General features: G+C 49.6%; 1 protein-coding gene across 7 annotated transcripts in view; it reads left to right on the forward strand.

Moving 5' to 3' along the window:
• Nucleotides 1-14,900, forward strand: part of LOC139384528 (FH1/FH2 domain-containing protein 1-like) — a 143,553-nt gene that overhangs the window by 110,608 nt on the left and 18,045 nt on the right. For all 7 annotated transcript variants that reach the window (XM_071129362.1, XM_071129357.1, XM_071129358.1 and 4 more), the window contains 5 exons: nt 3,039-3,779; nt 4,382-4,537; nt 6,389-6,571; nt 8,243-8,362; nt 13,907-14,068. In XM_071129362.1, coding sequence (XP_070985463.1) covers nt 3,039-3,779; nt 4,382-4,537; nt 6,389-6,571; nt 8,243-8,362; nt 13,907-14,068 — 1,362 coding nt within the window. The remainder of the gene's footprint in view (nt 1-3,038; nt 3,780-4,381; nt 4,538-6,388; nt 6,572-8,242; nt 8,363-13,906; nt 14,069-14,900) is intronic.

Genomic DNA, 14,900 nt, shown 5'->3' on the forward strand with positions numbered 1-14,900 from the left:
GTAGAGTAATGAGGCCTGACACTGTGGCTAGGACTGGTACACCACCCTAGGTAGAGGAGACATGACACTGTGGCTGAGACTGGTACACCACCCTAGGTAGAGTAATGAGGCCTGACACTGTGGCTGGGACTGGTACACCACCCTAGGTAGAGGAGACATGGCACTGTGGCTGAGACTGGTACACCACCCTAGGTAGAGTAATGAGGCCTGGCACTGTGGCTGGGACTGGTACACCACCCTGGGACTGGTACACCACCCTAGGTAGAGGAGACATGACACTGTGGCTGGGACTGGTACACCACCCTAGGTAGAGGAGACATGACACTGTGGCTGAGACTGGTACACCACCCTAGGTAGAGTAATGAGGCCTGGCACTGTGGCTGGGACTGGTACACCACCCTAGGTAGAGTAATGAGGCCTGACACTGTGGCTGGGACTGGTACACCACCCTAGGTAGAGTAATGAGGCCTGACACTGTGGCTGGGACTGGTACACCACCCTAGGTAGAGTAATGAGGCCTGACACTGTGGCTGGGACTGGTACACCACCCTGGGACTGGTACACCACCCTAGGTAGAGTAATGAGGCCTGACACTGTGGCTGGGACTGGTACACCACCCTAGGTAGAGTAATGAGGCCTGACACTGTGTCTGGGACTGGTACACCACCCTGGGACTGGTGAACAGCTGAACACATGCTGACTGATCTATAGCAGAGTTAGAGAGATGAACACATGCTGACTGATCTATAGCAGAGTTACACAGCTGAACACATGCTGACTGATCTATAGCAGAGTTACAGCTGAACACATGCTGACTGATCTATAGCAGAGTTAGAGATGAACACATGCTGCCTGATCTATAGCAGAGTTAGAGCTGAACACATGCTGACTGATCTATAGCAGAGTTACACAGCTGAACACATGCTGACTGATCTATAGCAGAGTTAGAGATGAACACATGCTGACTGACCTATAGCAGAGTTACACAGCTGAACACATGCTGACTGATCTATAGCAGAGTTAGAGATGAACACATGCTGACTGATCTATAGCAGAGTTACACAGCTGAACACATGCTGACTGATCTATAGCAGAGTTACACAGCTGAACACATGCTGACTGGTCTAAAGCAGAGTTACACAGCTGAACACATGCTGACTGATCTATAGCAGAGTTAGAGATGAACACATGCTGACTGACCTATAGCAGAGTTACACAGCTGAACACATGCTGACTGATCTATAGCAGAGTTAGAGATGAACACATGCTGACTGATCTATAGCAGAGTTACACAGCTGAACACATGCTGACTGGTCTAAAGCAGAGTTACACAGCTGAACACATGCTGACTGATCTATAGCAGAGTTAGAGATGAACACATGCTGACTGATCTATAGCAGAGTTAGAGATGAACACATGCTGACTGATCTATAGCAGAGTTAGAGATGAACACATGCTGACTGATCTATAGCAGAGTTACACAGCTGAACACATGCTGACTGATCTATAGCAGAGTTACACACCTGAACACATGCTGACTGATCTATAGCAGAGTTACACAGCTGAACACATGCTGACTGATCTATAGCAGAGTTACACAGCTGAACACATGCTGACTGATCTATAGCAGAGTTAGAGATGAACACATGCTGACTGATCTATAGCAGAGTTGCACAGCTGAACACATGCTGACTGATCTATAGCAGAGTTACACAGCTGAACACATGCTGACTGATATATAGCAGAGTTACACAGCTGAACACATGCTGACTGATCTATAGCAGAGTTAGAGATGAACACATGCTGACTGATCTATAGCAGAGTTACACAGCTGAACACATGCTGACTGATCTATAGCAGAGTTAGAGATGAACACATGCTGACTGATCTATAGCAGAGTTAGAGATGAACACATGCTGACTGATCTATAGCAGAGTTACACAGCTGAACACATGCTGACTGATCTATAGCAGAGTTACACACCTGAACACATGCTGACTGATCTATAGCAGTTACACAGCTGAACACATGCTGACTGATCTATAGCAGAGTTACACAGCTGAACACATGCTGACTGATCTATAGCAGAGTTAGAAATGAACACATGCTGACTGATCTATAGCAGAGTTGCACAGCTGAACACATGCTGACTGATCTATAGCAGAGTTACACAGCTGAACACATGCTGACTGATCTATAGCAGAGTTAGAGATGAACACATGCTGACTGATCTATAGCAGAGTTAGAGATGAACACATGCTGACTGATCTATAGCAGAGTTACACAGCTGAACACATGCTGACTGATCTATAGAAGAGTTACACAGCTGAACACATGCTGACTGATCTATAGCAGAGTTACACAGCTGAACACATGCTGACTGATCTATAGCAGAGTTACACAGCTGAACACATGCTGACTGATCTATAGCAGAGTTACACAGCTAAACACATGCTGACTGATCTATAGCAGAGTTAGAGCTGAACACATGCTGACTGATCTATAGCAGAGTTACACAGCTGAACACATGCTGACTGATCTATAGCAGAGTTACACAGCTAAACACATGCTGACTGATCTATAGCAGAGTTAGAGATGAACACATGCTGACTGATCTATAGCAGAGTTACACAGCTGAACACATGCTGACTGATCTATAGCAGAGTTAGAGCTGAACACATGCTGACTGATCTATAGCAGAGTTACACAGCTGAACACATGCTGACTGATCTATAGCAGAGTTACACAGCTGAACACATGCTGACTGATCTATAGCAGAGTTACACAGCTGAACACATGCTGACTGATCTATAGCAGAGTTACACAGCTGAACACATGCTGACTGATCTATAGCAGAGTTAGAGATGAACACATGCTGACTGATCTATAGCAGAGTTACACAGCTGAACACATGCTGACTGATCTATAGCAGAGTTAGAGATGAACACATGCTGACTGATCTATAGCAGAGTTAGAGATGAACACATGCTGACTGATCTATAGCAGAGTTGAAATGCATTACTGATCCGTTCCCCCAGGCCCAGCAGGCCCAGCCTCTACCCAGCGAGGACAGCAGTTCCAGGAGGGCAGAGCTGCAGGGTCTGGGTGGCAGTGCCCAGGCGGCGCGGGCCAGGCTGGCAGAGGAGCAGCAGCACAGGCGTGTCCGGCCGCAGTACAGCATCGACGCAGAGACCCACTCCCGAAACCTGGAGAAAACCCAGATGACCCCACTGGCCAGGGACAGACAGACGGACGCCTGGGACCAGCTCCAACCCAGCTCCAAAGCCCTGAAGATTAAAGACCTGGACTTCTCCGACCTCATGGAGGAGGAGGACATAGATGTCCTGGACGTGGACGTCTTCGACGTGGGTGTTGGTCGGCCCGGTGGTGGTGGTGGCATCCCACCTCCTCCTCCACCTATTCCTGGACTAGCCTCCGCTCCTCCTCCTCCTCCTCCTCCCCCCGGGGCTCCGTTTATGAGTATCCCTCCTCCACCTCCTCCCCCACCGGGTGGAGGTCTCTGCTCCCCTCCACCACCTCCTCCTGGAGCTCCCCCTTCCTCCTCCTCCTCCTCCTCCCAGACTCCAGACCCGGCCTTTGCCAAGAAGAGGAAGACGGTCAAGTTGTTCTGGAAGGAACTCAAACAGTCAGACAGTCCCAGGAAGTGTAAATTCGGACGCGGGACGGTGTGGGCGTCCCTGGATAAGGTCACCGTGGATACGGCCAAGCTGGAACACCTGTTTGAGTCCAAGGCCAAGGAGCTACCCGTGGCTCTAAAGGTGAGGCATTACATCAGCTCGGAAGTCAAAAGATCAGATTCCATGTGTTTTTGTTGCTGTTTACACATGAAGGAAAATATCAGATAATTGGCAAAAGATGTAAATTGGACTGTCTGTGTAAACCATGTTAAGCTGTCTCAAGTATTTCAAACCAGGAATGAAGTAAAATTAATATTAACTGTTATCTCTGTTGGTGAAATGACTGGTGACTTGACTGGTGACTTGACTGGTGACTTGACTGGTGACTTGACTGGTGACTTAACTGGTGACTTAACTGGTGACTTGACTGGTGACTTGACTGGTGACTTGACCGGTGACTTGACCGGTGACTTGACCGGTGACTTGACCGGTGACTTGACCGGTGACTTGACCGGTGACTTGACCGGTGACTTGACCGGTGGCTTGACTGGTGACTTGACTGGTGACTTGACTGGTGACTTGACTGGTGACTTGACTGGTGACTTGACTGGTGACTTGACCGGTGACTTGACCGGTGACTTGACCGGTGACTTGACCGGTGACTTGACCAGTGACTTGACTGGAGAATTGACTGGTGAATTGACCGGTGAATTGAATCTTTTCTATGTTGTTTGTCCCTGCAGAAAGGATCAGAAGTGAAGAAAGCAGAGATTCTGGTGTTGGACTCTAAGAGGAGTAACAGCATCAACATCGGCATGACTGTACTACCAGCTGTCCACGTCATCAAGACCGCCATCCTCAACTTTGACGAGTTCGCCATCAACAAGGAGGGCATCGAGGTGATACTGTCTTTCTACCACCAGGTGGCGCTGTTACCATTTAGAATCACTGTTGAATAGGATCTGTAGGTGCTGTTTACACCAGGACCAGAGCACTCAGACATTGAACATCGGTGACCTGCGAAGGGTTCAGGAGGAGAAGTACACTATTTCTCTAGTGTGGTTGAATTAATGTTTACTGTCCACGATGTATACCTGAACATCTCTCTGTTAGCACCTTCTTTTGTGTTATAACAACATGTCTACTACTCACACTTTCTTAGTCCTCTGATTTTCCTTTCACTGTGGTACAAATCCATGCCTCCAGTCCTCTGTTCCAGTCATCCCCCTGTCTCTCTTCTCCCTCTAGAAACACCATGCCTCTAGTCCTCTGTTCCAGTCATCCCCCTCTCTCTTCTCACTCTAGAAACACCATGCCTCTAGTCCTCTGTTCCAGTCATCCCCCTCTCTCTCTTCTCCCTCTAGAAACACCATGCCTCTAGTCCTCTGTTCCAGTCATCCCCCTCTCTCTCTTCTCCCTCTAGAAACACCATACCTCTAGTCCTCTGTTCCAGTCATCCCTCTCTCTCTTCTCACTCTAGAAACATCATGCCTCTAGTCCTCTGTTCCAGTCATCCCCCTCTCTCTTCTCCCTCTAGAAACACCATGCCTCTAGTCCTCTGTTCCAGTCATCCCCCTGTCTCTCTCTTCTCCCTCTAGAAACACCATGCCTCTAGTCCTCTGTTCCAGTCATCCCTCTCTCTCTCTTCTCCCTCTAGAAACACCATGCCTCTAGTCCTCTGTTCCAGTCATCCCTCTCTCTCTCTTCTCCCTCTAGAAACACCATGCCTCCAGTCCTCTGTTCCAGTCACCCCCCTCTCTCTTCTCCCTCTAGAAACACCATGCCTCTAGTCCTCTGTTCTAGTCATCCCCCTGTCTCTCTCTTCTCCCTCTAGAAACACCATGCCTCTAGTCCTCTGTTCCAGTCATCCCTCTCTCTCTCTTCTCCCTCTAGAAACACCATGCCTCTAGTCCTCTGTTCCAGTCATCCCTCTCTCTCTCTTCTCCCTCTAGAAACACCATGCCTCCAGTCCTCTGTTCCAGTCATCCCCCTCTCTCTTCTCCCTCTAGAAACACCATGTCTCTAGTCCTCTGTTCCAGTCATCCCTCTCTCTCTTCTCCCTCTAGAAACACCATGCCTCCAGTCCTCTGTTCGTCATCCCTCTCTCTCTTCTCCCTCTAGAAACACCATGCCTCTAGTCCTCTGTTCCAGTCATCTCTCTCTCTCTTCTCCCTCTAGAAACACCATGCCTCTAGTCCTCTGCTCCAGTCATCCCTCTCTCTTTTCCCTCTAGAAACACCATGCCTCCAGTCCTCTGTTCCAGTCATCCCCCTCTCTCTCTCTTCTCCCTCTAGAAACACCATGTCTCTAGTCCTCTGTTCCAGTCATCCCCCTCTCTCTCTCTTCTCCCTCTAGAAACACCATGCCTCTAATCCTCTGTTCCAGTCATCCCTCTCTCTCTTCTCCCTCTAGAAACACCATGCCTCTAGTCCTCTGTTCTAGTCATCCCCCTCTCTCTCTTCTCCCTCTAGAAACACCATGCCTCTAGTCCTCTGTTCCAGTCATCCCTCTCTCTCTTCTCCCTCTAGAAACGCCATGCCTCTAGTCCTCTGTTCCAGTCACCCCCCTCTCTCTCTTCTCACTCTAGAAACACCATGCCTCTAGTCCTCTGTTCCAGTCATCCCCCTCTCTCTCTTCCCCCTCTAGAAACACCATGCCTCCAGTCCTCTGTTTGTCATCCCCCTCTCTCTCTTCCCCCTCTAGAAACACCATGCCACCTCCTCTAACTCCAGTCATCTGTTGTCTTGTAGAAAATCCTGACGATGACTCCTTCGGAGGAGGAGAAACAGAAGATCCAGGAGGCTCAGCTGGCCAACCCGGACGTCCCCCTGGGCTCAGCAGAACAGTTCCTCCTCACCCTGTCCTCCATCAGTGGCCTCAGCGCTCGGCTACAGCTCTGGGCCTTCAAACTCAACTATGAAACCCTGGAGAAGGTAGGATCGGGGGGGGGGGGGGGGGGCTTCGAGCCTTGGATTGCAGTCTGTTCTGCTCTCATTATGGAATAGTCCTCGTGCCTCCTGCAGAAACTGATCTAGGACCAGGCTAGTGTTCTGCTAGTCTCATTATGGAATAGTTCTCCTGCAGAAACTGATCTAGGACCAGGCTAGTGTTCTGCTCGTCTCTACACAGCTGTACATCATCTTCACGCTCCTCCTGTCATCTGTCATCATGTGCTGTAGGAACCACGAGTATCCAACACCTCCCCAGGAGAACAGCGTTAGTCAGTGTGTCAGACAGGCAGCTCAACAACAGCTGAATATTGTCCTCGTGGGTTATGGGTGGGATGAGGAGAGAGAATATGAACGGTCTGCCCAGGATCGGCAGATTCTGTTCTGACGCACGCACGCACGCACGCACGCACGCACGCACGCACGCACGCACACACACACACACACACCTCTGCAGTGGCCTGTGACTCCTCACTGACTGCCTGTTTTAGCCTGTTTCATGCAGTTTGTTTCCCCCTGAATGTTGTTCCTCTCTTCGTCTCTGTACAGGAGATAGCTGAGCCTCTCTTCCCCCTGAATGTTGTTCATCTCTTCGTCTCTGTACAGGAGATAGCTGAGCCTCTCTTCCCCCTGAATGTTGTTCCTCTCTTCGTCTCTGTACAGGAGATAGCTGAGCCTCTCTCCCCCCTGAATGTCGTCCCTCTCTTCGTCTCTGTACAGGAGATAGCTGAGCCTCTCTTCCCCCTGAATGTTGTTCATCTCTTCGTCTCTGTACAGGAGATAGCTGAGCCTCTCTCCCCCCCTGAATGTTGTTCCTCTCTTCGTCTCTGTACAGGAGATAGCTGAGCCTCTCTTCGTCTCTGTACAGGAGATAGCTGAGCCTCTCTTCGTCTCTGTACAGGAGATAGCTGAGCCTCTCTCCCCCTAAATGTTGTTCCTCTCTTCGTCTCTGTACAGGAGATAGCTGAGCCTCTCTCCCCCCCTGAATGTTGTTCCTCTCTTCGTCTCTGTACAGGAGATAGCTGAGCCTCTCTTCCTCCCTGAATGTCGTCCCTCTCTTCGTCTCTGTACAGGAGATAGCTGAGCCTCTCTTCCCCCCTGAATGTTGTTCCTCTCTTCGTCTCTGTACAGGAGATAGCTGTTCCTCTCTTCGTCTCTGTACAGGAGATAGCTGAGCCTCTCTCCCCCCTGAATGTTGTTCCTCTCATCGTCTCTGTACAGGAGATAGCTGAGCCTCTCTCCCCCCCTGAATGTTGTTCCTCTCTTCGTCTCTGTACAGGAGATAGCTGAGCCTCTCTTCCCCCCTGAATGTCGTCCCTCTCTTTGTCTCTGTACAGGAGATAGCTGTTCCTCTCTTCGTCTCTGTACAGGAGATAGCTGAGCCTCTCTTCCCCCCTGAATGTTGTTCCTCTCTTCGTCTCTGTACAGGAGATAGCTGAGCCTCTCTCCCCCCTGAATGTTGTTCCTCTCTTCGTCTCTGTACAGGAGATAGCTGAGCCTCTCTCCCCCCTGAATGTCGTCCCTCTCATCGTCTCTGTACAGGAGATAGCTGAGCCTCTCTCCCCCCTGAATGTCGTCCCTCTCATCGTCTCTGTACAGGAGATAGCTGAGCCTCTCTCCCCCCTGAATGTTGTTCCTCTCTTCGTCTCTGTACAGGAGATAGCGGAGCCTCTCTTCGACCTGAAACTAGGCATGGAGCAGCTCGCCAAAAACAAAACCTTTAAGCGTATCCTAGCAACGCTTTTGGCCATTGGAAACTTCCTCAACAGTACCAGTGTAAGTGTGTTCTTCCTGTCTGCGTCCCAAACCCTGTTTCCTGTATAGGGCACTACTGTTGACCAGGGCCCATAGGGCTGTATAGGGCACTACTGTTGACCAGGGCCCATAGGGCTGTATAGGGCACTACTGTTGACCAGGGCCCATTGGGCTGAATAGGGCACTACTGTTGACCAGGGCCCATAGGGCTGTATAGGGCACTACTGTTGACCAGGGCCCATAGGGCTGTATAGTGCACTACTGTTGACCAGGGCCCATAGGGCTGTATAGGGCACTACTGTTGACCAGGGCCCATAGGGCTGTATAGGGCACTACTGTTGACCAGGGCCCATAGGGCTGTATAGTGCACTACTGTTGACCAGGGCCCATAGGGCTGTATAGGGCACTACTGTTGACCAGGGCCCATAGGGCTGTATAGGGCACTACTGTTGACCAGGGCCCATAGGGCTGTATAGGGCACTACTGTTGACCAGGGCCCATAGGGCTGTATAGGGCACTACTGTTGACCAGGGCCCATAGGGCTGTATAGGGCACTACTGTTGACCAGGGCCCATAGGGCTGTATAGGGCACTACTGTTGACCAGGGCCCATAGGGCTGTATAGGGCACTACTGTTGACCAGGGCCCATTGGGCTGTATAGGGCACTACTGTTGACCAGGGCCCATAGGGCTGTATAGGGCACTACTGTTGACCAGGGCCCATAGGGCTGTATAGGGCACTACTGTTGACCAGGGCCCATAGGGCTGTATAGGGCACTACTGTTGACCAGGGCCCATAGGGCTGTATAGTGCACTACTGTTGACCAGGGCCCATAGGGCTGTATAGGGCACTACTGTTGACCAGGGCCCATAGGGCTGAATAGGGCACTACTTCCTGTGTTTGAGGGGGAGGGGTGCAAAAAACATCTACTTCCTGTGTTTGAAAAAAATCCACTTGTCACTCAACGTGACGACCGTGGAAATGTTTGTGTAATGACCTGTCAAACACTGAGGAAATGGGGTCAGAGGAAACACCCATCAGTCCAGTTTTAGAGCAGAGAGAACTGCACATCATTCAGGTTGTTCAGATAACCATACCTCACTCGGGGAAGGTTTTAGTCAGAGATTTAACACATCGTCTCCACACACATCACGAGAAAGACAAAGACACGTTTATTTCATTTTTGTTGGAATTTTTTAAAAAGTAATCATTTAATACAGTTGAAAAGTTTTGTTAATTTAATGATAGGCAAATCAAATACACCTGGTGTATTTATGCAAATGAGGCACTCATTATTTCCTTTATTTCAACACAAAATATACAGAAATATACCTGATACAATAAAATGTATATATGAGTGCATCATTTTTTATATATTTTTTATATTTGACTATAAATTCAATACTTCAATTCCCACCGAAATCCCTCAACTCTGTTCAGTGTCTGTGCCAATTTGATTTGCTTATAATTCTGTCTGTTGGATTATAAACATTGTAAAAGTTTTAAAACCCTTTTTTCTAAAAACGATTCCAATGACTGAAGGGATTAGATTGAACCAACTGATAATAGGTGAACTACGTGCTGTCTGGAGCAGAGAGCTTAATGTCTTGGTACACATCACCTGTCTGGAGCAGAGAGCTTAATGTCTTGGTACACATCACCTGTCTGGAGCAGAGGGCTTAATGTCTTGGTACACATCACCTGTCTGGAGCAGAGAGCTTAATGTCTTGGTACACATCACCTGTCTGGAGCAGAGGGCTTCATGTCTTGGTACACATCACCTGTCTGGAGCAGAGGGATTCATGTCTTGGTACACATCACCTGTCTGGAGCAGAGGGCTTCATGTCTTGGTACACATCACCTGTCTGGAGCAGAGGGCTTAATGTCTTGGTACACATCACCTGTCTGGAGCAGAGGGCTTAATGTCTTGGTACACATCACCTGTCTGGAGCAGAGGGCTTAATGTCTTGGTACACATCACCTGTCTGGAGCAGAGAGCTTAATGTCTTGGTACACATCACCTGTCTGGAGCAGAGGGCTTCATGTCTTGGTACACATCACCTGTCTGGAGCAGAGGGATTCATGTCTTGGTACACATCACCTGTCTGGAGCAGAGGGCTTCATGTCTTGGTACACATCACCTGTCTGGAGCAGAGGGCTTAATGTCTTGGTACACATCACCTGTCTGGAGCAGAGGGCTTAATGTCTTGGTACACATCACCTGTCTGGAGCAGAGGGCTTAATGTCTTGGTACACATCACCTGTCTGGAGCAGAGGGCTTAATGTCTTGGTACACATCACCTGTCTGGAGCAGAGGGCTTAATGTCTTGGTACACATCACCTGTCTGGAGCAGAGGGCTTAATGTCTTGGTACACATCACCTGTCTGGAGCAGAGGGATTCATGTCTTGGTACACATCACCTGTCTGGAGCAGAGGGATTCATGTCTTGGTACACATCACCTGTCTGGAGCAGAGGGCTTAATGTCTTGGTACACATCACCTGTCTGGAGCAGAGGGCTTAATGTCTTGGTACACATCACCTGTCTGGAGCAGAGGGCTTAATGTCTTGGTACACATCACCTGTCTGGAGCAGAGGGCTTAATGTCTTGGTACACATCACCTGTCTGGAGCAGAGGGCTTAATGTCTTGGTACACATCACCTGTCTGGAGCAGAGGGCTTAATGTCTTGGTACACATCACCTGTCTGGAGCAGAGGGATTCATGTCTTGGTACACATCACCTGTCTGGAGCAGAGGGATTCATGTCTTGGTACACATCACCTGTCTGGAGCAGAGGGCTTAATGTCTTGGTACACATCACCTGTCTGGAGCAGAGGGCTTAATGTCTTGGTACACATCACCTGTCTGGAGCAGAGGGCTTAATGTCTTGGTACACATCACCTGTCTGGAGCAGAGGGCTTAATGTCTTGGTACACATCACCTGTCTGGAGCAGAGGGCTTAATGTCTTGGTACACATCACCTGTCTGGAGCAGAGGGCTTAATGTCTTGGTACACATCACCTGTCTGGAGCAGAGGGCTTAATGTCTTGGTACACATCACCTGTCTGGAGCAGAGGGCTTAATGTCTTGGTACACATCACCTGTCTGGAGCAGAGGGCTTAATGTCTTGGTACACATCACCTGTCTGGAGCAGAGAGCTTAATGTCTTGGTACACATCACCTGTCTGGAGCAGAGGGCTTAATGTCTTGGTACACATCACCTGTCTGGAGCAGAGGGCTTAATGTCTTGGTACACATCACCTGTCTGGAGCAGAGGGCTTAATGTCTTGGTACACATCACCTGTCTGGAGCAGAGGGCTTAATGTCTTGGTACACATCACCTGTCTGGAGCAGAGGGCTTAATGTCTTGGTACACATCACCTGTCTGGAGCAGAGAGCTTAATGTCTTGGTACACATCACCTGTCTGGAGCAGAGGGCTTAATGTCTTGGTACACATCACCTGTCTGGAGCAGAGGGCTTAATGTCTTGGTACACATCACCTGTCTGGAGCAGAGGGCTTAATGTCTTGGTACACATCACCTGTCTGGAGCAGAGGGCTTAATGTCTTGGTACACATCACCTGTCTGGAGCAGAGGGCTTAATGTCTTGGTACACATCACCTGTCTGGAGCAGAGGGCTTAATGTCTTGGTACACATCACCTGTCTGGAGCAGAGGGCTTAATGTCTTGGTACACATCACCTGTCTGGAGCAGAGGGCTTAATGTCTTGGTACACATCACCTGTCTGGAGCAGAGGGCTTAATGTCTTGGTACACATCACCTGTCTGGAGCAGAGGGCTTAATGTCTTGGTACACATCACCTGTCTGGAGCAGAGGGCTTAATGTCTTGGTACACATCACCTGTCTGGAGCAGAGGGCTTAATGTCTTGGTACACATCACCTGTCTGGAGCAGAGGGCTTAATGTCTTGGTACACATCACCTGTCTGGAGCAGAGGGCTTAATGTCTTGGTACACATCACCTGTCTGGAGCAGAGGGATTAATGTCTTGTTACACATCACCTGTCTGGAGCAGAGGGATTAATGTCTTGGTACACATCACCTGTCTGGAGCAGAGGGCTTAATGTCTTGGTACACATCACCTGTCTGGAGCAGAGGGCTTAATGTCTTGGTACACACCACCTGTCTGGAGCAGAGGGCTTAATGTCTTGGTACACATCACCTGTCTGGAGCAGAGGGCTTAATGTCTTGGTACACATCACCTGTCTGGAGCAGAGGGCTTAATGTCTTGGTACACATCACCTGTCTGGAGCAGAGGGCTTAATGTCTTGGTACACATCACCTGTCTGGAGCAGAGGGCTTAATGTCTTGGTACACATCACCTGTCTGGAGCAGAGGGCTTAATGTCTTGGTACACATCACCTGTCTGGAGCAGAGGGCTTAATGTCTTGGTACACATCACCTGTCTGGAGCAGAGGGCTTAATGTCTTGGTACACATCACCTGTCTGGAGCAGAGGGCTTAATGTCTTGGTACACATCACCTGTCTGGAGCAGAGGGATTAATGTCTTGGTACACATCACCTGTCTGGAGCAGAGGGCTTAATGTCTTGGTACACATCACCTGTCTGGAGCAGAGGGATTAATGTCTTGGTACACATCACCTGTCTGGAGCAGAGAGATTAATGTCTTGGTACACATCACCTGTCTGGCTTCACAAGGACTTGGTTGAGCTGATGAGAAGATGTTTATCCTAAAGCAGGAAGCAGGAAACAGTTCAGTAGGGTATATTTACTGTTTATTGTTAGATGGGTTGATTGCTGTAGTTTTGACTCTAATGTAGTTTACTGTCATATCACCTGCCTGCCTCTCTCTGTCTGATTTTCTGTCTGTACGTGTCTCTCTCTCTCTCTCCCTCTCTCTCTCTCTCTCTCTCTGTCTCTCTCTCTCTCTCTCTCTGTCTCTCTCTCTCTCTCCCTCTCTCTCTCTCTCTCTCTCTGTCTCTCTCTCTCTCTCTCTCTGTCTCTCTCTGTCTCTCTCTGTCTCTCTCTGTCTCTCTCTCTCTCTCTCTGTCTCTCTCTCTCCCCCTCTCTCTGTCCCCCTCTCTCTCTGTCCCCCTCTCTCTCTGTCCCCCTCTCTCTCTCTGTCCCCCTTTCTCTGTCCCCCTCTCTCTGTCCCCCTCTCTCTGTCCCCCTCTCTCTGTCCCCCTCTCTCGGTCCCCCTCTCTCTGTCCCCCTCTCTCTGTCCCCCTCTCTCTGTCCCCCTCTCTCTGTCCCCCTCTCTCGGTCCCCCTCTCTCGGTCCCCCTCTCTCGGTCCCCCTCTCTCGGTCCCCCTCTCTCGGTCTCTCTCTCTCTGTCTCTCTGTCCCCCCCTCTGTCTCTCTCTCTCTCTCTGTCCCCCTCTCTCTGTCCCCCTCTCTCTGTCCCCCTCTCTCTGTCCCCCTCTCTCTGTCCCCCTCTCTCTGTCTCTCTGCCCCCCACTCTCTGCCCCCCTCTCTCTGCCCCCCTCTCTCTGTCCCCCTCTCTCTGTCCCCCTCTCTCTGTCTCTCTGTCTCTCTGTCCCCCACTCTGTCTCTCTCTCTCTGCCCCCCCTCTCTGTCTCTCTGCAGGCTAAAGGTTTTGAGCTGAACTACTTGGAGAAGGTAACTGAGGTGAAGGATACGGTCCACAGACAGTCTCTACTCCATCACACCTGCAACTTCCTGGTGGACAACTACACCGACACCTCAGACGTGTACTCCGAGATCCCCTCCATCACACGCTCTGCTAGAGTAAGTCTCCCTATAGAGGGGGGGCCTGGGTAAAAGTAGTGACATCACACGCTCTGCTAGAGTAAGTCTCCCTATAGAGGGGGGGCCTGGGTAAAAGTAGTGACATCACACGCTCTGCTAGAGTAAGTCTCCCTATAGGGAGGGAGGGGGGGGGGGGGTACCCTGGATAGAAGTAGTGCTCTAGAAAAATCAACGACTCTGCTTCGTCTCTCCCCCACACACACAGATTCATGGGATTTAAATATAGTTTGATCTAGTTTAATTAGAACAGGCTTCTTTGGGTAGTAGGTTCTATGAAGCAGACCTTACAGTGAAATGCTGAATACAACAGGTGTAGAAGACCTCACAGTGAAATGCTGAATACAACAGGTGTAGTAGACCTCACAGTGAAATGCTGAATACAACAGGTGTAGTAGACCTCACAGTGAAATGCTGAATACAACAGGTGTAGTAGACCTCACAGTGAACTGCTGAATACAACAGGTGTAGTAGACCTCACAGTGAAATGATGAATACAACAGGTGTAGTAGACCTTACAGTGAAATGCTGAATACAACAGGTGTAGTAGACCTCACAGTGAAATGCTGAATACAACAGGTGTAGTAGACCTCACAGTGAAATGATGAATACAACAGGTGTAGTAGACCTTACAGTGAAATGCTGAATACAACAGGTGTAGGTAGACCTTACAGTGAAATGCTGAATACAACAGGTGTAGTAGACCTTACAGTGAAATGCTGAATACAACAGGTGTAGTAGACCTCACAGTGAAATGCTGAATACAACAGGTGTACTAGGCCTCACAGTGAAATGCTGAATACAACAGGTGTAG

This window comes from Oncorhynchus clarkii, chromosome 26, assembly GCF_045791955.1.
Source record: "Oncorhynchus clarkii lewisi isolate Uvic-CL-2024 chromosome 26, UVic_Ocla_1.0, whole genome shotgun sequence".
NCBI classification, from domain to species: domain Eukaryota; kingdom Metazoa; phylum Chordata; class Actinopteri; order Salmoniformes; family Salmonidae; genus Oncorhynchus; species Oncorhynchus clarkii.